The sequence below is a fragment of the Odontomachus brunneus genome, unplaced genomic scaffold (genome assembly GCF_010583005.1).
Source record: "Odontomachus brunneus isolate Ranch 3 - 2012 unplaced genomic scaffold, Obru_v1 Obru_scaffold_006, whole genome shotgun sequence".
NCBI lineage: Eukaryota > Metazoa > Arthropoda > Insecta > Hymenoptera > Formicidae > Odontomachus > Odontomachus brunneus.
The window spans coordinates 3046118-3060805 of NW_022639456.1; the positions used below are offsets into that span (position 1 = coordinate 3046118).

Genomic DNA, 14688 nt, shown 5'->3' on the forward strand with positions numbered 1-14688 from the left:
CTCTCTCTCTCTCTCTCTCTCTCTCTCTCTCTCTCTCTCTCTCTCTCTCTCTCTCTCTCTCTCTGTCTCTATCTCTGTCTCCCTGAACCCCTTCGGAAGTCTCGACCACGTAATCAAAATTTATCACGCCGCCGTTAGCTACTTGCTTAAATCTTAACAAAGGACGGTCGGGGTTTCGGATAGCGTCCTCACGGAACTTCCGTTTACTATCGGGAATACTAACGAGATTAACGCGCACCCTCGTTTCGCTCGTGTTGTCGCTTGGAGGTGGAACAATCGCATAAAAAAAAAAGAGTGGAAGAGACAGGGAGAGAGAGAGAGAGAGAACAAGCCGCGCGCGTTCGTGCTGAAAAAAAATCGTCGCTGAAATTTGCCGCGCAAAAATATGTTCCTGTCGTTCGGAAACGTTGAATACTCGCGGTAGATGACCGCCCCCGGGAGTATCGGGGGATGAAATATGATTACTGGATTTGTCAAAAACAGCTGTGCCATGGACATTTGTTGGGCCGGGCGTGAAATTAAACCCCCCGCGAAATTGTAACGATCGGAATTACTTCAAAAGCGTCACGCTCGTTACCTTACGTTCGTTTTCATCCCGCGAGGGCGGAACGCGCGCGTCCGCGACGCGAACGACCGGCGTTCTCTTGTCACAACGCGATCTCCAAAATCGTGTCAAAGTCAACCGGTTGCCAACCTGACGATCGTTAGGTCCCCAAGGATGGTCGAGGAAGCGACCAAACCTTACCTGAGGTCCGGAATAGACGAACCCGAGATGAAAAACATGCTTCGAACCGATAACCGGTCTCAAGCGGCCGAGTAACGTCGTTCAACCTCATCATCGCCGACGTTTGTCCACCTTAGCTCGTCGTTTTGCAAAACGAGGCAAAAAGAGAGGAAGGAAAAAAAATGTACAAAAGAGAAGAAACAGAGAGAGAGAGAGAGAGAGAGAGAGAGAGAGAGAGAGAGAGAGAGAGAGACTCACGGTTACCGCGACACGCGGCGAACAAATGCGTTTCATTTCACGCGAACATCGCCCGGCCTGGAGTCCGACGTGCCGCGGCGATTTTTCACCGAGCTGGAGCGTCGAATGACCCTCTCGCGAAGGAGACGACGACGACGACGACGTCGCACTCCGGAAAGGAGCAAGGATACCCCGTCCATTTGTAAAGCCCGGTCGGCTCATAAATCCGCGCGGCTTTGATCCGCGGGCCGCAAAGGGGGCAGTGGGCCGAGACCGAGCGACGAGAGGCGAGGAAACTGGCGAGCGCTGGCGGAGGAGCCGGAGGAAAAAGGGGGAGGAGAAGGTGGGAGGCAAAGAAAAGAAGGTGACGCAGGTTGCGTGCGGGTGGTCCCCTGCGGCATAGGTAGATCGCAGGTACGTCGCGCGTTTTTACTCCGTTCGTAGGATGCCTTCTTTACTGACTCGCTCGGCGCACTCGGGACCCCTCGGCGCTCTCTCTCTCTTTCTCTCTCTCTCTTTTCTCTTGGCGAGAGAGCTCCGGAATTCTCGCCGGGCGATGCGAGAGCACGAACGGACATCGGACGGAAAACTGATTGAGCGTACAGCGGCGCGAAAATGTCTCTAGTCGCCGATGGGGATGATAAGCGATACGTAGCTCCGAGAATATCTTCTTTTTACAACCGTACGTTGTCTCGACGTAGAAGTTCATTATTGACCGGACACGCGTCGATTGGCGTACACTGGAGCTCTTGAATGCCCTACCTTGAAAGAGTGCGACTAACAGCGGCCTAGATTCATTGTCGAAAAGTTTGGGAAACATTTTGAGCTTAAAATTAAGTCTAGGGTAACCAAATACTGATTGACACAATACTGTCAAGTGACAAGTTTAGTCGAGATGTGGCTGTGTAAAGCGCAATAACCGCGGTTGCGGCTCAACGCGGAGAACACTGATGCTATCTGGTGGAAGAGGAATTTTCAACGAGTTATATCTGTAGAGAACCTGAGGTCCGACCGCTTTGGCACTTGTATTTGTCATCTACGCACCATAAATTTATTTTTAAACTCCCAAAACGATTCCAAAACTTCTTGGCCACCAATCTGAACCAGTGATCTATAGGCACTTGGCCGCACTATTTCCACTATTTTGAGAAATGAATTTTAAGAAATTATATATCAATATGTGGATAATGGCTAAACGATAAGATAATACTGTAATAATAGAAAAAAAACAGACCATAACAGCTGTCTTCCTAATTAATCAAGTCATGATCAACGCGTATTCAGAAACGAATGCGCCTCGAGAATGTTTGCCATCTCTCGATCTGGGGAACGGTAAGACATTTATGAACACCAACGTGTACTTCACGACGATTCTGACGTTAAGATATTTTTAATATTAATTCAAAGAGAGAGAGAGAGAGAGAGAGATGCTTGTTCTCTTTGGCATCCCAAGGCCATCTGCGAGATTTTTGTCTAAAACGAGCCACGAACGTCTGATTAATTAACAAAGGCGACACGAGTAAATCGAGTAGAAGAGCACGAGGTCGCGCGTGCGGCGAGCGATCGTAATTAAATGTCGGACGATTGGACATTTTAAAGAGCGGGACGCGACCTGTTAATCGCTCGCACGCACGCATTGCGTTGCGGTGACATTATGCATGTGACAATGTCGATAATGACGAAGCCGTCAACGGCTGATATTGCGGCGGAGAAGTGCGCGTGTGTCACATTTACTTCGAAAAACGTCGAAAACGAGCGATGGAAGACTCGTCCTGCGGCGCGAGAAGGGGGAAATTCGTGCCGTTGACGCGCAAAAGCGCAGCGGATTCGGAACTACCAATTCGCTTGGAAACAGAGGAATTTCTCCGGGAAAGACTCTCTTTTTAATAAAAAGCCCGCCAAGCCGCGAGGGCTCGCTTGTTCTCTTCGGCGGGAACAATATGTCACTTTATTACAGCGCGACGGTCTTTTCTTCGGCTTCCTGCCGGCGCAATCAAGCCGCTCGCGCGCGCCAGGATCCCGAGATCCCGGTTAAGATTTCATCCGCCTCCCTCTCGCTTTTTCCCGCTCCGTTGGAGCACCGAGAGCCCACCTACGCCTCTCTGCTCTGCTCTGCTCTCTTCTTCTCTTCTCTTCTCCTCTCCTCTCCTGTCCTGTCCTGTCTCTCTCTTTCTCGCGCGCGTTCTGAGTCACGACGGACACGCTGACGTCGTCGTCGTCGTCGTCGTCTTGGGAACGCTCGTTTCTGCGCCAGTGGTATTAAGCGGGCGTGAAGGTGGTTTTTGTCGGTACCGATCGGCGTCGTGCTTGTCGTCCCCTCAAATCGGAGAAAGCGCTTCGCCGAGACTTCCCAGGACGCTCGCTCACGGTCTCTGGTTTGAGTTTCGGACCCCCGAGCTGATATCGGCGGTGGCTCCTGTCGCGGGACTTCCGTCGAGTCGACGCACACTTTCTTGTCATCCGATCTCGATCACCCTCGCGATCTTCCAGCTGCAAAACGTCACGCTCCCGTAACGCGACCGCGACATCGACTTTGCTTTGTGTCTCGTCGGCGTCTTTGCTGTCTCTCGCCCGACACTGAGACTTGAAACTCGCCGACGAATTAATTAATTAACACGTCGAACGCCACGGTGGTTACCAATGGCCGTCGCTGTAACGCTCTACCGTGTTTCACACAAAATCACGTACAAAGTGTAATTAACCTCTCTCAGTGATGACGTAAACTTGACTGCACGATTCTCCTCACACAGGGCGGCTATTTTTTAATGAATCTAGATTTTCTCTTTATTGCTATTTTCTTTGAAGAATCTCGAAAAATAAAATACGAGATATATTTAATTTGTATTTGTCCGAATTAAAAAAACACAATAATTTTTTAAGTGAATCAAAAGAAATTTAGCATTTAATCACGAAACTTTTCTGGGCATGCCATTTAAGGAGTTAATTGCGTTTGAAAAAATAATTTGGTACGGAGAGCCAATAAAACGAAGTAGAACACGCACGCAAAAAAATGACTTAGTAACATCAGCTAAATCGCGGTAGCTTAGTCAAAAGGCTAATCGTTTAGCTGTCACTGCTAAAAATTGGCTATGACAGCTAAAATACATTCGCAATGAAATACAAATATATTAGGTGACATTAAAAATGCACATTATTTCAAGTAGCTAAGAAAATGACAGTTATTCCTAAATTTCTTATCGTATGCATATATTAAAGAAGTTTGCCGCATAGCTACAATCATTTTCTACAGTCATTTGTTTCTAACAGCTAATATTTCTCGCTGTAGCGCCTAAGTTTAAATAACGAATAAATTTAGCTTCGGTAGTATCGATATTAGCTGTCCCTATTTCAGTGACATACCTTATCTGCCACAGCTATTTTTTAGCTCTGGAAACTAGTTCTTTTTTGCGTGCAGAAGCCTCGAATTGCATTTGTTCAGGAGATTTTTGGCGATTCAGTCATCAGTTGAGTCTTTGTGCGATCAACGGTGCAACCAACGTGTTAATAATAATTATTACACGCGCGAAAACACACGCTTTGTGTCGCTCGTTCGATTTTTCCTTTTGCGAGGAAACCTCGTGGAGAATTTTCGCCCACAGCGGAGAACAGTGAAAACGATATGTTTCTCGTCACTCCAAGCTGCACCACTTCCCTGTGGTGGCCTCGAAAACCACAGTACTAACGCTCGCCTTTGTCGTTCGTCGCGGCGACGACAACGAACGTCGAGCTCGTAGGCCGTCATGCGTATTTACGGGCGTTTCTCCAAAACGCAGCTTGCTCTCTTTCCGCTTTTCTCAAACCACCAGAGTCCTAATCGTCACGGTTTCGAGGGTGCCCATACCGGCTTGCGATTTGCTCCGCATGACGCGTCTTGACATACCACGAATTTCTTTACCGGCGTTTCTGGTCAGCCGAACGAACTTTTGTGTCTCCATTTTTCCTACCACGTCAATGAGATACTTTCTCCATTCTTATAAAAATATATGCAAAGCAGTGCCATGCATTACGCGATGTACAAACACATCGAATTTAACTTGACATCTAATGAACTATGCATCATTTAAAAATATTATAAAAATACACGGAGAGAATATTATAATCCCTCTTTTTCATATAAATTCTTCCCAACTTCACTACTGTTTTTATAATCTAATTTTTTACTATTTCTGTAGTAGCGTAGGAATAGAGTCAGTAAAGTCTAGATAGATCCTGTTTGTGCAGATTTTGATTTTATTATGCTACTATCTTACAACTGAGATTTTGTATTTCTGGATAAAAATTGAAAATGCTTATTTTTTACAAAGTTATATTGTTAGTTAATTCAGAATTCAAAGTCTGAATCTGACAGATCCAGATTATACTCTACATTCCAGAAAATATAAATGTACGCGAAGGATTAATAACACATTTCAGTTCTTAAAATATAAAGCACATATATGAAAACATATAAATGAAAGGATCAACTTACTTCTTGATTACAAAGTTCCACAGTAACATCTATATGTCTAAAATAGAATGTCTGTATGTTGACTCATAAACTTTTTGACCAATCTGGAATAAATTTTTGATAGTTACTATTTAGGACTCTACGGAAAATATAAGCTATCATGAAACCTAAATTGACTCCTTCTCCCTCTGATTTCATTTCCTTGACACTTTATAACCAACCACACCCGAGAAATGGCGAGTACTTTAAGCTAGTTTACTACAAAATTCTTTCCATGTATTGAAAAATAATGTTATCAGAAATATTTTTACATGTCGTGTTTTCTAATCGCGCTGCTCTAATGAGCGTTTTCTCGTAATTAACACGAGGATACAGTAATGCGGACGCACACATATACAGGGAGAAAAAGAGAGAAAAAAAATCACATGCATATACATTCTCTTTCTCGTTTTAACTAGAGATGTTTTCTATCACTTTACGAGGCTACCGGCCGACGATGAGATTGTAACGAGTTGTTGGACGCGAAATCACCGCCATTGTGGCGATTTAATCGGTGACGGGGCTTACACGTCGGATAAATGTACTATGACGAACCTGTTACCGGGTCTGTTTTCAGCGGAAACGAGCCCGTGATTGGCTTGACGCGGGGAGTGCTTGACCGCCAAATCGATTTACTGTCAGTGAATCGGCCGACAGTTACGATTAGACGCGGGAATGCGGCTAAATATTTCTCGGGATTGCGCGGGGAGCGCGGCGACACAAAGGACGCGGGGAGAGGGGGGGGGGAGAAGCACACGTCGTCCCTCTTAGTCTCGTCTGGCTGTCTATATTTTTTTCAACCGTCGACGCTCCTCTCGAGCGAGGGTGCGCGTCTTTTTTCTCTCTTTTCTGTTTTCTTCCCGCCTCTCATTTACACGCGGTTGTTGACACCGCGCGACAGGACGCGCTCGGGGTTGTTACTCGCGCTCATCGAGAGGACGGCGATTTCACGGGGGAGACGGGGACGCGACGGCGGCGAGCTCGAAGAATCCTCCGGACACGGTGTTCCTGCACGTAGTGGCCGGAATCGCGGGAAAGGCGCGCGCGCGCAGCCGGCCATATGTCATAATTAAACAAAGTCCTGCGACAAGACCACCCGGCGGCCAGGCGGACCACCCACCCCTATCCATTAGCCTCTATTAAATCAGAGCGGACGACGCGATAGCGGCCGAACGCGCTTATGAAATCAAAGTTTACGAGCCGGCCGCACCGCCGAGTGGCGAATACGTTCCGTAGAGTAATCACAACGGCCGCGGGGGCCGCTTTTTTTTCTCACGCTCCGCCGCCGTGCGATCTTGGATCTCGCTTCGGCGACTTTGCGACGACGATCTCGTCCTTGTCGGCGGATAACGTTGTCTACGCGTTGAGAGCGTCCGTCACGGCCGCTTCACGCGTGTCGAAAAACTGCAGATCGGCCGCTTCTGGGCAGAGGCAATGTTAGACGAGCGAAGCACGTGCAACGCGTTGTTTTCACGGAACGTCACGTCGCTCGACTATCGAGCCGCCCTGCGTATCGTTTGTAGAATATTTTTAGATAGCCGATGGAGTGACGAACGCGCACTCGCCATATTCGAGGAAGCTATTTCAAGGGAGAATGCATATTTATGTGCAAAACGGTGAAAAAAAACAAAAGGAATCGAACGATAAAGTATCTCGGGAGCTGTGTGAGTTCAAATCGAAATTTTTCACTCGCGCCGAATTTTATTTCTTCGAAAAAAGATCGACTGAACAATCGCGAGGTGATTCGGATCGATGTGTGATCGTCGGCGTCTGCATCTTCCGTCGAAAATATTTTTCTTTATTAACTCCCCGCGCGCAATGCTGAGTCTGCAAACGAATATTTGATCGTTCAGTAACTTTCGCAAAGAATCCGCGAACAGTTAGAAATGGCGCGAATCTGTCTGCAGATTTTCGTTCGTGTTGTGCTATTCTCTTACAACTGAGGCTATTCTACTCTCCCAATTTCTTGGAGTAAAGAGAAGTGGCGGGATTTTCACTCAAAGCTACAGGAACAAATGCTTCACTCAGGATTAGAATGGATTTTCGCTCCATATAAGCGAATGTTTCATCCATTGCAGTGAACATGTTTCTCTGACGATCAGATTCACTGTTCAATTTTCGAATAAAAATATTCACTCGACGATTCAGATTATGGTACATTTGAAGCTACAAACGCTTTGAAGCGCGCGAATAAACGACTATGATTGGTTTATATGATGCTTTTCGAAACATTGCAGCATCAAGCAGATCCTATTTTCAGAGTGGAGAATTCACTTTATAGCAGTGGAAAATAACTTGAATTCGAGTGACTCGGCATTATTTTTTCAGTAAAATTCATTCCAAGAAATTTAGAGTGTGTACACGCAAAAAATGACTCAGTAATATCAGCTAAACCGCGGTAACTGATTCAAACTTAATCAAAAGGTTAATCGTTTAGCTGTCACTGCTAAGAATTGGCTATAACAGCTAAAATATATTCGCTATGAAATACAAATATATTAGATTATACATTAAAAATGCAATATTTCAAGTAGCTAACAAAATGACAGTTATTCCTAAATTTCTTATCGTATGCATATATTAAAAAAATTTGCCGCATACAATCATTTTCTACAGTCATTTGTTTCTAACAGCTAATATTTCTCGCTATAGCGCCTAAGTTTAAACAGCGAATAAATTTAGCTTCAGTAGTATCGACATTAGCTCCCTATTTCAGTGACACATCTTATCTGCCACAGCTATTTTTTAACTCTGGAAGCTAGTTCTTTTTCTGCGGATATCTCTGGAAGAAAAAATCTAAACTATTGATTTTCAACAAGGTTGTGATAGTTCAAAGTTGCTGCATGTGTCCCAAAAAATATGACTGCACGCTGCGAGAGTTAAAAAACCTCCTCCAAATGAAATAGATTTCATATGGCTCGGTGAAAAGGATTAGTCGGGCGACAGGTATCAGTAATATCGTTCACATTCTCTCATATCGCAAAAGTTGACGTGAGATTTGACGTAATACCGTCAAATATATTTATACATGTCGCGTCGGAGATGGGTCACCGGGCTCTCCTTCTCTCTCCCCCTCTCACTCTCTCTTTCTCTCTCTGATCGAATTCACGTCCCACGGCAGAAAAAGAACGAGGACGACGCGGGGCTCTGCAGGATCGTCGGGTAACGTCACGGTGCCCGGATTTCGAGGCGCGATTTCCTCCTCCACGAATCGACTCGCCGACAATGATGATCCAGATGCACGCGTGCATCTGACGTCTCTTCGTTCTCGGCGGACCGGTGAACGGAGGGTAGCTCGCCGAAGACGTAGGGCCCGCGTACGGCCCCGGTATCCGGTTAAATTTGTCACGGCACGGGAACACGTGTGCGTCCTGCGTCTATCCCTGACGAATCGCGCCACGTTTTTCCCACAGAGGATCTATTCGAGCCGCTCGCTCCTCTCGACGACGTCGACGTCGACGCGGAAGCCGGGGATTCGCGTTTATTCGGGGAGAAAACGGCGATTTCTTCGGTCGTCGAGCGGCGTGTAGAATTAAGCGCCGAGCAAATATCGAGACGGAGAAGGCTTCGCGGCGTTGACCAAATATTTTGTAGAGATAAGAATCTTACGGCACTCCTTTGCTCCTCCATCGCGGGAAAGGCTCAGGGAAGGCTCGAGTCGTGCTAACACGATACGACGACGTTGTCGTCGACGTCGTCGTCGTCAGACGTCCTGCAGGCGCGTTCGCCTGTTTGCACTCGGGATTCCTTCACTGTGAGTCAATTACGCGGTCTTCTCGAAACCCACGTCGGACTTCACGCCCGCCGTGTGCACCGCCCCTCGTACTTTTACGCGTATATGCTTAGGAATGTATTATATTTGCTCTCGCGCAAATGTATTATATTTCCCCCTCACGAGGTGGTTATCGATCGCGCGCGAGCGCAGCGTGCCCCGCTGACAAAATTCATTTGCGCCTTCGCCGCGGCTCGCTTCTCGTTCTCATTAGCGATATCGGAGATAAAGGACCGCCGTTAAGCACGTCGAGAATCGCGCACACCCGGACCGCCTGGCGTATCAGGCACGCGAGAGCTCGTCAATTGATGTCGGGGAACACGCGGATACGTGCCGCGGAATAAATTTTCGCGGCTGATATCGCTTTCAGCGAACAACGTTATCCAGGTGCTACACGCTGTTTTTTCGTCTTCCTTTTTCTTCCCTTCAGGTCAGACGTTACGCGGGGCTCGAGGAAAATTGATAAATCGGGTCAGATGTAGGGCAAAACACTCAATTCTTGACATCCCCATTGTGCGCGTTTCTGCTGATGTCGATTAAACTTTAACATGGTTAAGGTAACCCTATCAATAATTTGCCTAGCCTCCGCGGTTTCAGTTATCTATGTATGTAAAATAGAACGCTTGTTTGTGTGTTCTCTATTAATTCCTAGATCAATCTGCAAAATTTTGCATAGTTAGGGTCTCTAGGACCTTGCGGAAAATATAGGCTACATGAAAACCTGGACATCTCATCCCTCCCCTTGATTTCGTCTTCTTGATACTTTGTGATAATCAAAATTGATATGTTCTAGATGTACATGAAAAATAAAGAATAATTGTGTCAAGCAGAAAATAGTGAAATATAGCACAGCTCTTATTTCTGGCTTCAGTAATTCTTGGTTACGTTATGCGACACCTTACATTAGCACTGCGATTCGTTGCCTGAAAAAATGCATTTTTGAGACAACAAATTGGTAGGTTAGCGTAACCAAGAATTAATTCTTGAAACCCGAAAGAAAAGCTGTGCCATATTTTACTATTTTTCTGGTTGACACAACCATTCTTTTTCTTCTGTGTAAAAAACCTAGACAACGCCAGGTAGTTTAAACTAACCTATATCATACGTTCTATTATGTAATTTATGGGTTTTTTTAGCGTAGAGAAGAATTTTTTCATTAAATAAATAAATAAACATTGAATAAATAAGTAAATAAATAAAATGAGTTTAAATCTCTCTCTCTCTCTCTCTCTGAATAGAATTTGAATTCAAATTTCGACTTAATCGACATTGACAAAAGTGAGCATTAGTTATTGACACTCTAGGAAAAGCTGAGTTTTTTTGCGGCATCTGTGCACAACTTCAATTATGAAGATCTCCTTGGGGATCAGAGAGCGCAGGTAAGAAACTGAACTGCAATGTCGGTCGCAAGAGGAAGCAAGTTTTTCTAGAGTGTCAATGATTAAGAGTCGGTGCCAATAATCGAGTGTTTGAGCCACTGACCTCACTTAAATCGGGACAACATCAATTATAACAAAACGCTAAAAAATATCTTAACGTGCCAACTACTGAACATTGTCGTGCAAAAACATGAGCGGACAGACTGCGAAACGTAGCGAATTCAGTCGTCCACCGCGTCCATTTAATTATTCCATCCGTATTATTACCACATACTATATTGTTCCACCACTTATGGACAGCCGAGTTTGCAGCTGCATCGGGCGAAGTTGGATTCCACGGTTAATACAACTTCCTGACGCGCGCGGGCGCACAAATTTACATTTACATTGGTATTGCGCCAAAAATCAAGCTGAGACCGAACGCGATCACGGTGACTGCTCGGGGCTTTTGCGCGCCAACTAATTGAAAAGAAAATGCAAATCCGCTAGAAGTGACGAATGTGAACCGAGACACTGCAGGTCATGAAGGCCACAAAAAAACCGCATACACAAAAAACATAGACAGTGAGCGAAATGGTTCGTCACAGCCGAGAATAAGCAAGACTGCTTGAAATTCTCTGTGTAATTGCTTTCGATGCGCTCACTGTTTACGTTTCTCTCTATGTATTATGTCTCTTGCTTTCTGTCTCTCTCCCCCTCTTTCTACCTATGAATTTCTCTCTCTCTTGGGATGCACTTTGGCCGAGCAGCGCATCCATGCGGTCATAATAGATCATCGACGAGATCGGCAGCTGCGAGGCTGCTTTGTCGGCGCAATTCCTCGGCGCTCAGTGAGGAAGCATCGGTAGAATCGACGGTGACGTCGAAACCGAGAGCGATTGACGAGAGCAACCACGGCTCCTGCGGGCCAGGATGAACCGGCAAAAGGACAAGCAACCTACATGAGAGCGGGATGCCCCGTGAGCTGGCGAGACGAACTTGGATTAGACACGGGCTACGGGGGTCTGCGCGCCACCCGGCCGCTTTTCGGCTTCCATTACGCCTGCGGGACTCTTCTCGAGTGGATACATCGGCTGCTGCCTCGATGGCATCTCTTTGAGCGGATCCAGTTCCGTTAGATTAGACTCCGGTGCTCGGCAGAAATCGCGCGCCGCGGCAAGAACGTAGCCCCTCGCGAGAGAAGCGCCGTAATCTCCATTTTGTACGCGCGCCTCATTATTAATATTGTTATTGTATTCCTTATAAAAGAGACTCGGCCATCCTCCCCTCCGCCTCTTCCCCTCCGATCCCCACACTCCGGTGTTTCCCTCGAAATTCTTAGCGCGAATTGCAGATGCGCGTAGCCTTGCTATGCATAGACTTCAGGGAATTAAATAATCGAATCGGACAAGTTGACGGAGTTAATTAAAGTTTGTAACGTAGCGCGTTAAAGTTCCGTACGACGAGCTGGAATCTCGCGCAGCACCAGATGCGAAAAAATATCACGTGATTTTCGAGCAGCATCGTTTTTCTTTTGTGGTTTTTGATGCTTTTTTCGTTATCGTTTTACCGTTGGGAATTATGCGTCATTACGAACATTAATAATAAGATATAAAATAATAATATTGTTATATATCTGCAACTGTCTTATCTCGCTCTTAAAGAGCTCCTTTCCCTCGACTGACGTCAGTTTCCAGTCTATATAACGGAGATAAAGTGCACGTGTCCCAAATGACGAAAACGGTTTGAATACTATCCGGCTTTTCTTTTCTTCTCATGAATGGGTCAAGGCAAGATGATAAAGAAAACGTGTCCCTCTTGCTTTTCTCAGGATTCTTCCTGTTCACAAGGAGCCCCAGATTCCTCGAGAGTGAGTGAGCTAGAAAATGCGCGCGCGCGCGCGCGCGCGAGAGAGAGAGAGAGAGAGAGAGAGAGAGAGAGAGAGAGAGAGAGGAAGACAGAAAGAGAAAGAGAAAAAGAGGGATTGAGTTCTTACAGAACAAAGAGAGATTCTGACTATTTTTTATTTAAGTTTGACTTTTGCACACACCGACGAAAAATGTCGCAGCAAAGAATCCTTTTTTTTTTTGCTTTTCATACCCGGGACAAATCGAATGTTGTGATTCGTTTAAAATCACGGACAATTCGCAACTCGTATGAAATCGAATCCCTTTCTGTGTAGAGAACAAAAAAAGTTGCATAGTCGGACAAACCCGCACATGACTGTACACAAACGACCATAGAAAAACGTATTTTGTCATTCAACGCAATACTCGACGTTGGAGCTTGTCTTTTGAGAGTTGTTTTGAGAGAGGGGAAGAGAGAGACGAGAGAGAGAGAGAGAGAGAGAGAGAGAGAGAGAGAGAGAGAGAGAGAAAGAGAGAAAAAGAGAAGGGTGGTTTTTCTTCCGTGCGTGTTCGTTGGTAATAAAATTTCGATTCGACGTTAAAGTTGTGACCGCGATGTTTAACCGATTTATAATACATACGACTCGAAGTCAACATTGAGGTCACGTGCGTGAAAGACGGCGACCGACGATAAACGTAAAACATGAACTGTGTAAAACTCTACATTTACGCACTTTTCTACGGTGCTCTTCGTTCGCTTGGCAAGTGCGATCGCTTGACTGCGATCTTGGCTACGATCTTGCGTGCGAAATCAAAATCAAACTGTTCCATTTATCGTATACGAACTAAATACGTAAGAGTGTTGTTGCGCTGAGAGAAAAAAATGGTCAATTTAATTAAAATTACAGTTATTTTCTGCCCCAACTATTTTCTAGTCGTTCTAACACGAAGATGTAAGTATTAAAGAGCAGCATTGAATTAAAAGAAAAAGATTTCCTTAACAATAATTTATAACAATTATTTTTCTCTATTAATGCGATTATAGTTGCAAATATATCATTCTTTTCTCGTTGTATATATGAGAAGCAGAATTTTATATGTTTCATTAAAAGAGCTGGTTCACGGAAATATGTAGAACTAAGTGGCGGGAAGTTACAAAACTCGATACTTTCCAATCAAATTCCCGCCGGGCGAAAGTCGACGGCCCGTATTTGCGAAACTATCCGTAAACGAAGTGCGGATAATCCGCGGATATCCCGCATATTTAATGGAAAGTTCTCGTACACACCGGCGGCAACAGTGTTATAAGGCATAATGAAATTTATTACGAAGAGGGAACCGCCCCCAATAATTACGCGAGCTACTTTACCACGATATTCGAATGAGAGTTTAAAAAGTCGGCTAATAATACGCGAGCCCGCGGTACTTATCGTTTATTCTCCATTTAGACGGCGGAAACTACGAAAACGAGACGGGAAGAGCGTTTCGCCGTTTTTCCGAAGGTAAATGAATCTTTAACGTAATGATAAAACGTAATCGTGCGCAGTTTCTTAAATTTTTAAGCGACGAACACGTACGGAGATTCCAAATGCAATATCGCCGATGCCTACCACGTGTCCTGCGGGCCAGTCGGAGGGACCTGGTTCGCGCGTCGCAAAATTCGCCGCGTCCCGAGTAATTTCGAAGAATGTACACGCCGTCGGTGATATTTCTTGAGTAGGTCGAGACCGCCTGTCTATGTAATAACACAACCGCGGGTGGTGCTGTAAGCCTCGGAAGTAAGTTTCGCCACGTTCCAACTGTCTCTCTCTTTCTCTCTCTCTTTCCCTCTCTCTCTCTCTCCCTCTCTTTCCCTTTCTTGCTCACCCTCGAAACAGTGGAACAAGAGCTCTTGCATATTTACCCTTCGCCCGTGCCCTTACCCTTAACTCCTGGCAAATGGACCGTTTTATTCAGGGAGCATCTCGCCGGTCCTTCACCTTCGATTCACCCCTCGCGCCCTTTGTCTTTCACAATTGGCGCGATATACTTCGTGAAGATGCCTCTCCCTTTCTCTCTCTCATTCTCGCGGAGTATACTTGACTGGAATACGTCTGAAGGCGATGAGAGAAAAAACTTTTTTTGCGAATTAAGCGTCGCCGTCACGTTCTATCCGTTTTGCAACGTGAATAGCATCTCTCTCTCTCTCTCTCTCTCTCTCTCTCTCTCTCTATATATATATATATATATATATATATATATATATATATATATATATATATATA

General features: G+C 45.5%; 1 protein-coding gene across 8 annotated transcripts in view; it reads right to left on the reverse strand.

The window, feature by feature from the left end:
- LOC116851825 overlaps nt 1–14688 on the reverse strand; it is a 138654-nt gene that overhangs the window by 47623 nt on the left and 76343 nt on the right. The window contains exon 1 of one of the 8 annotated variants that reach the window (XM_032831656.1): nt 5430–5473. The exons of the other annotated variants lie outside the window; for them this stretch is intronic. Coding sequence (XP_032687547.1) covers nt 5430–5458 — 29 coding nt within the window. The 5' untranslated portion in view covers nt 5459–5473. Of the gene's footprint in view, nt 1–5429; nt 5474–14688 lie in introns of those variants that run through there. 8 annotated transcript variants of the gene reach the window in all.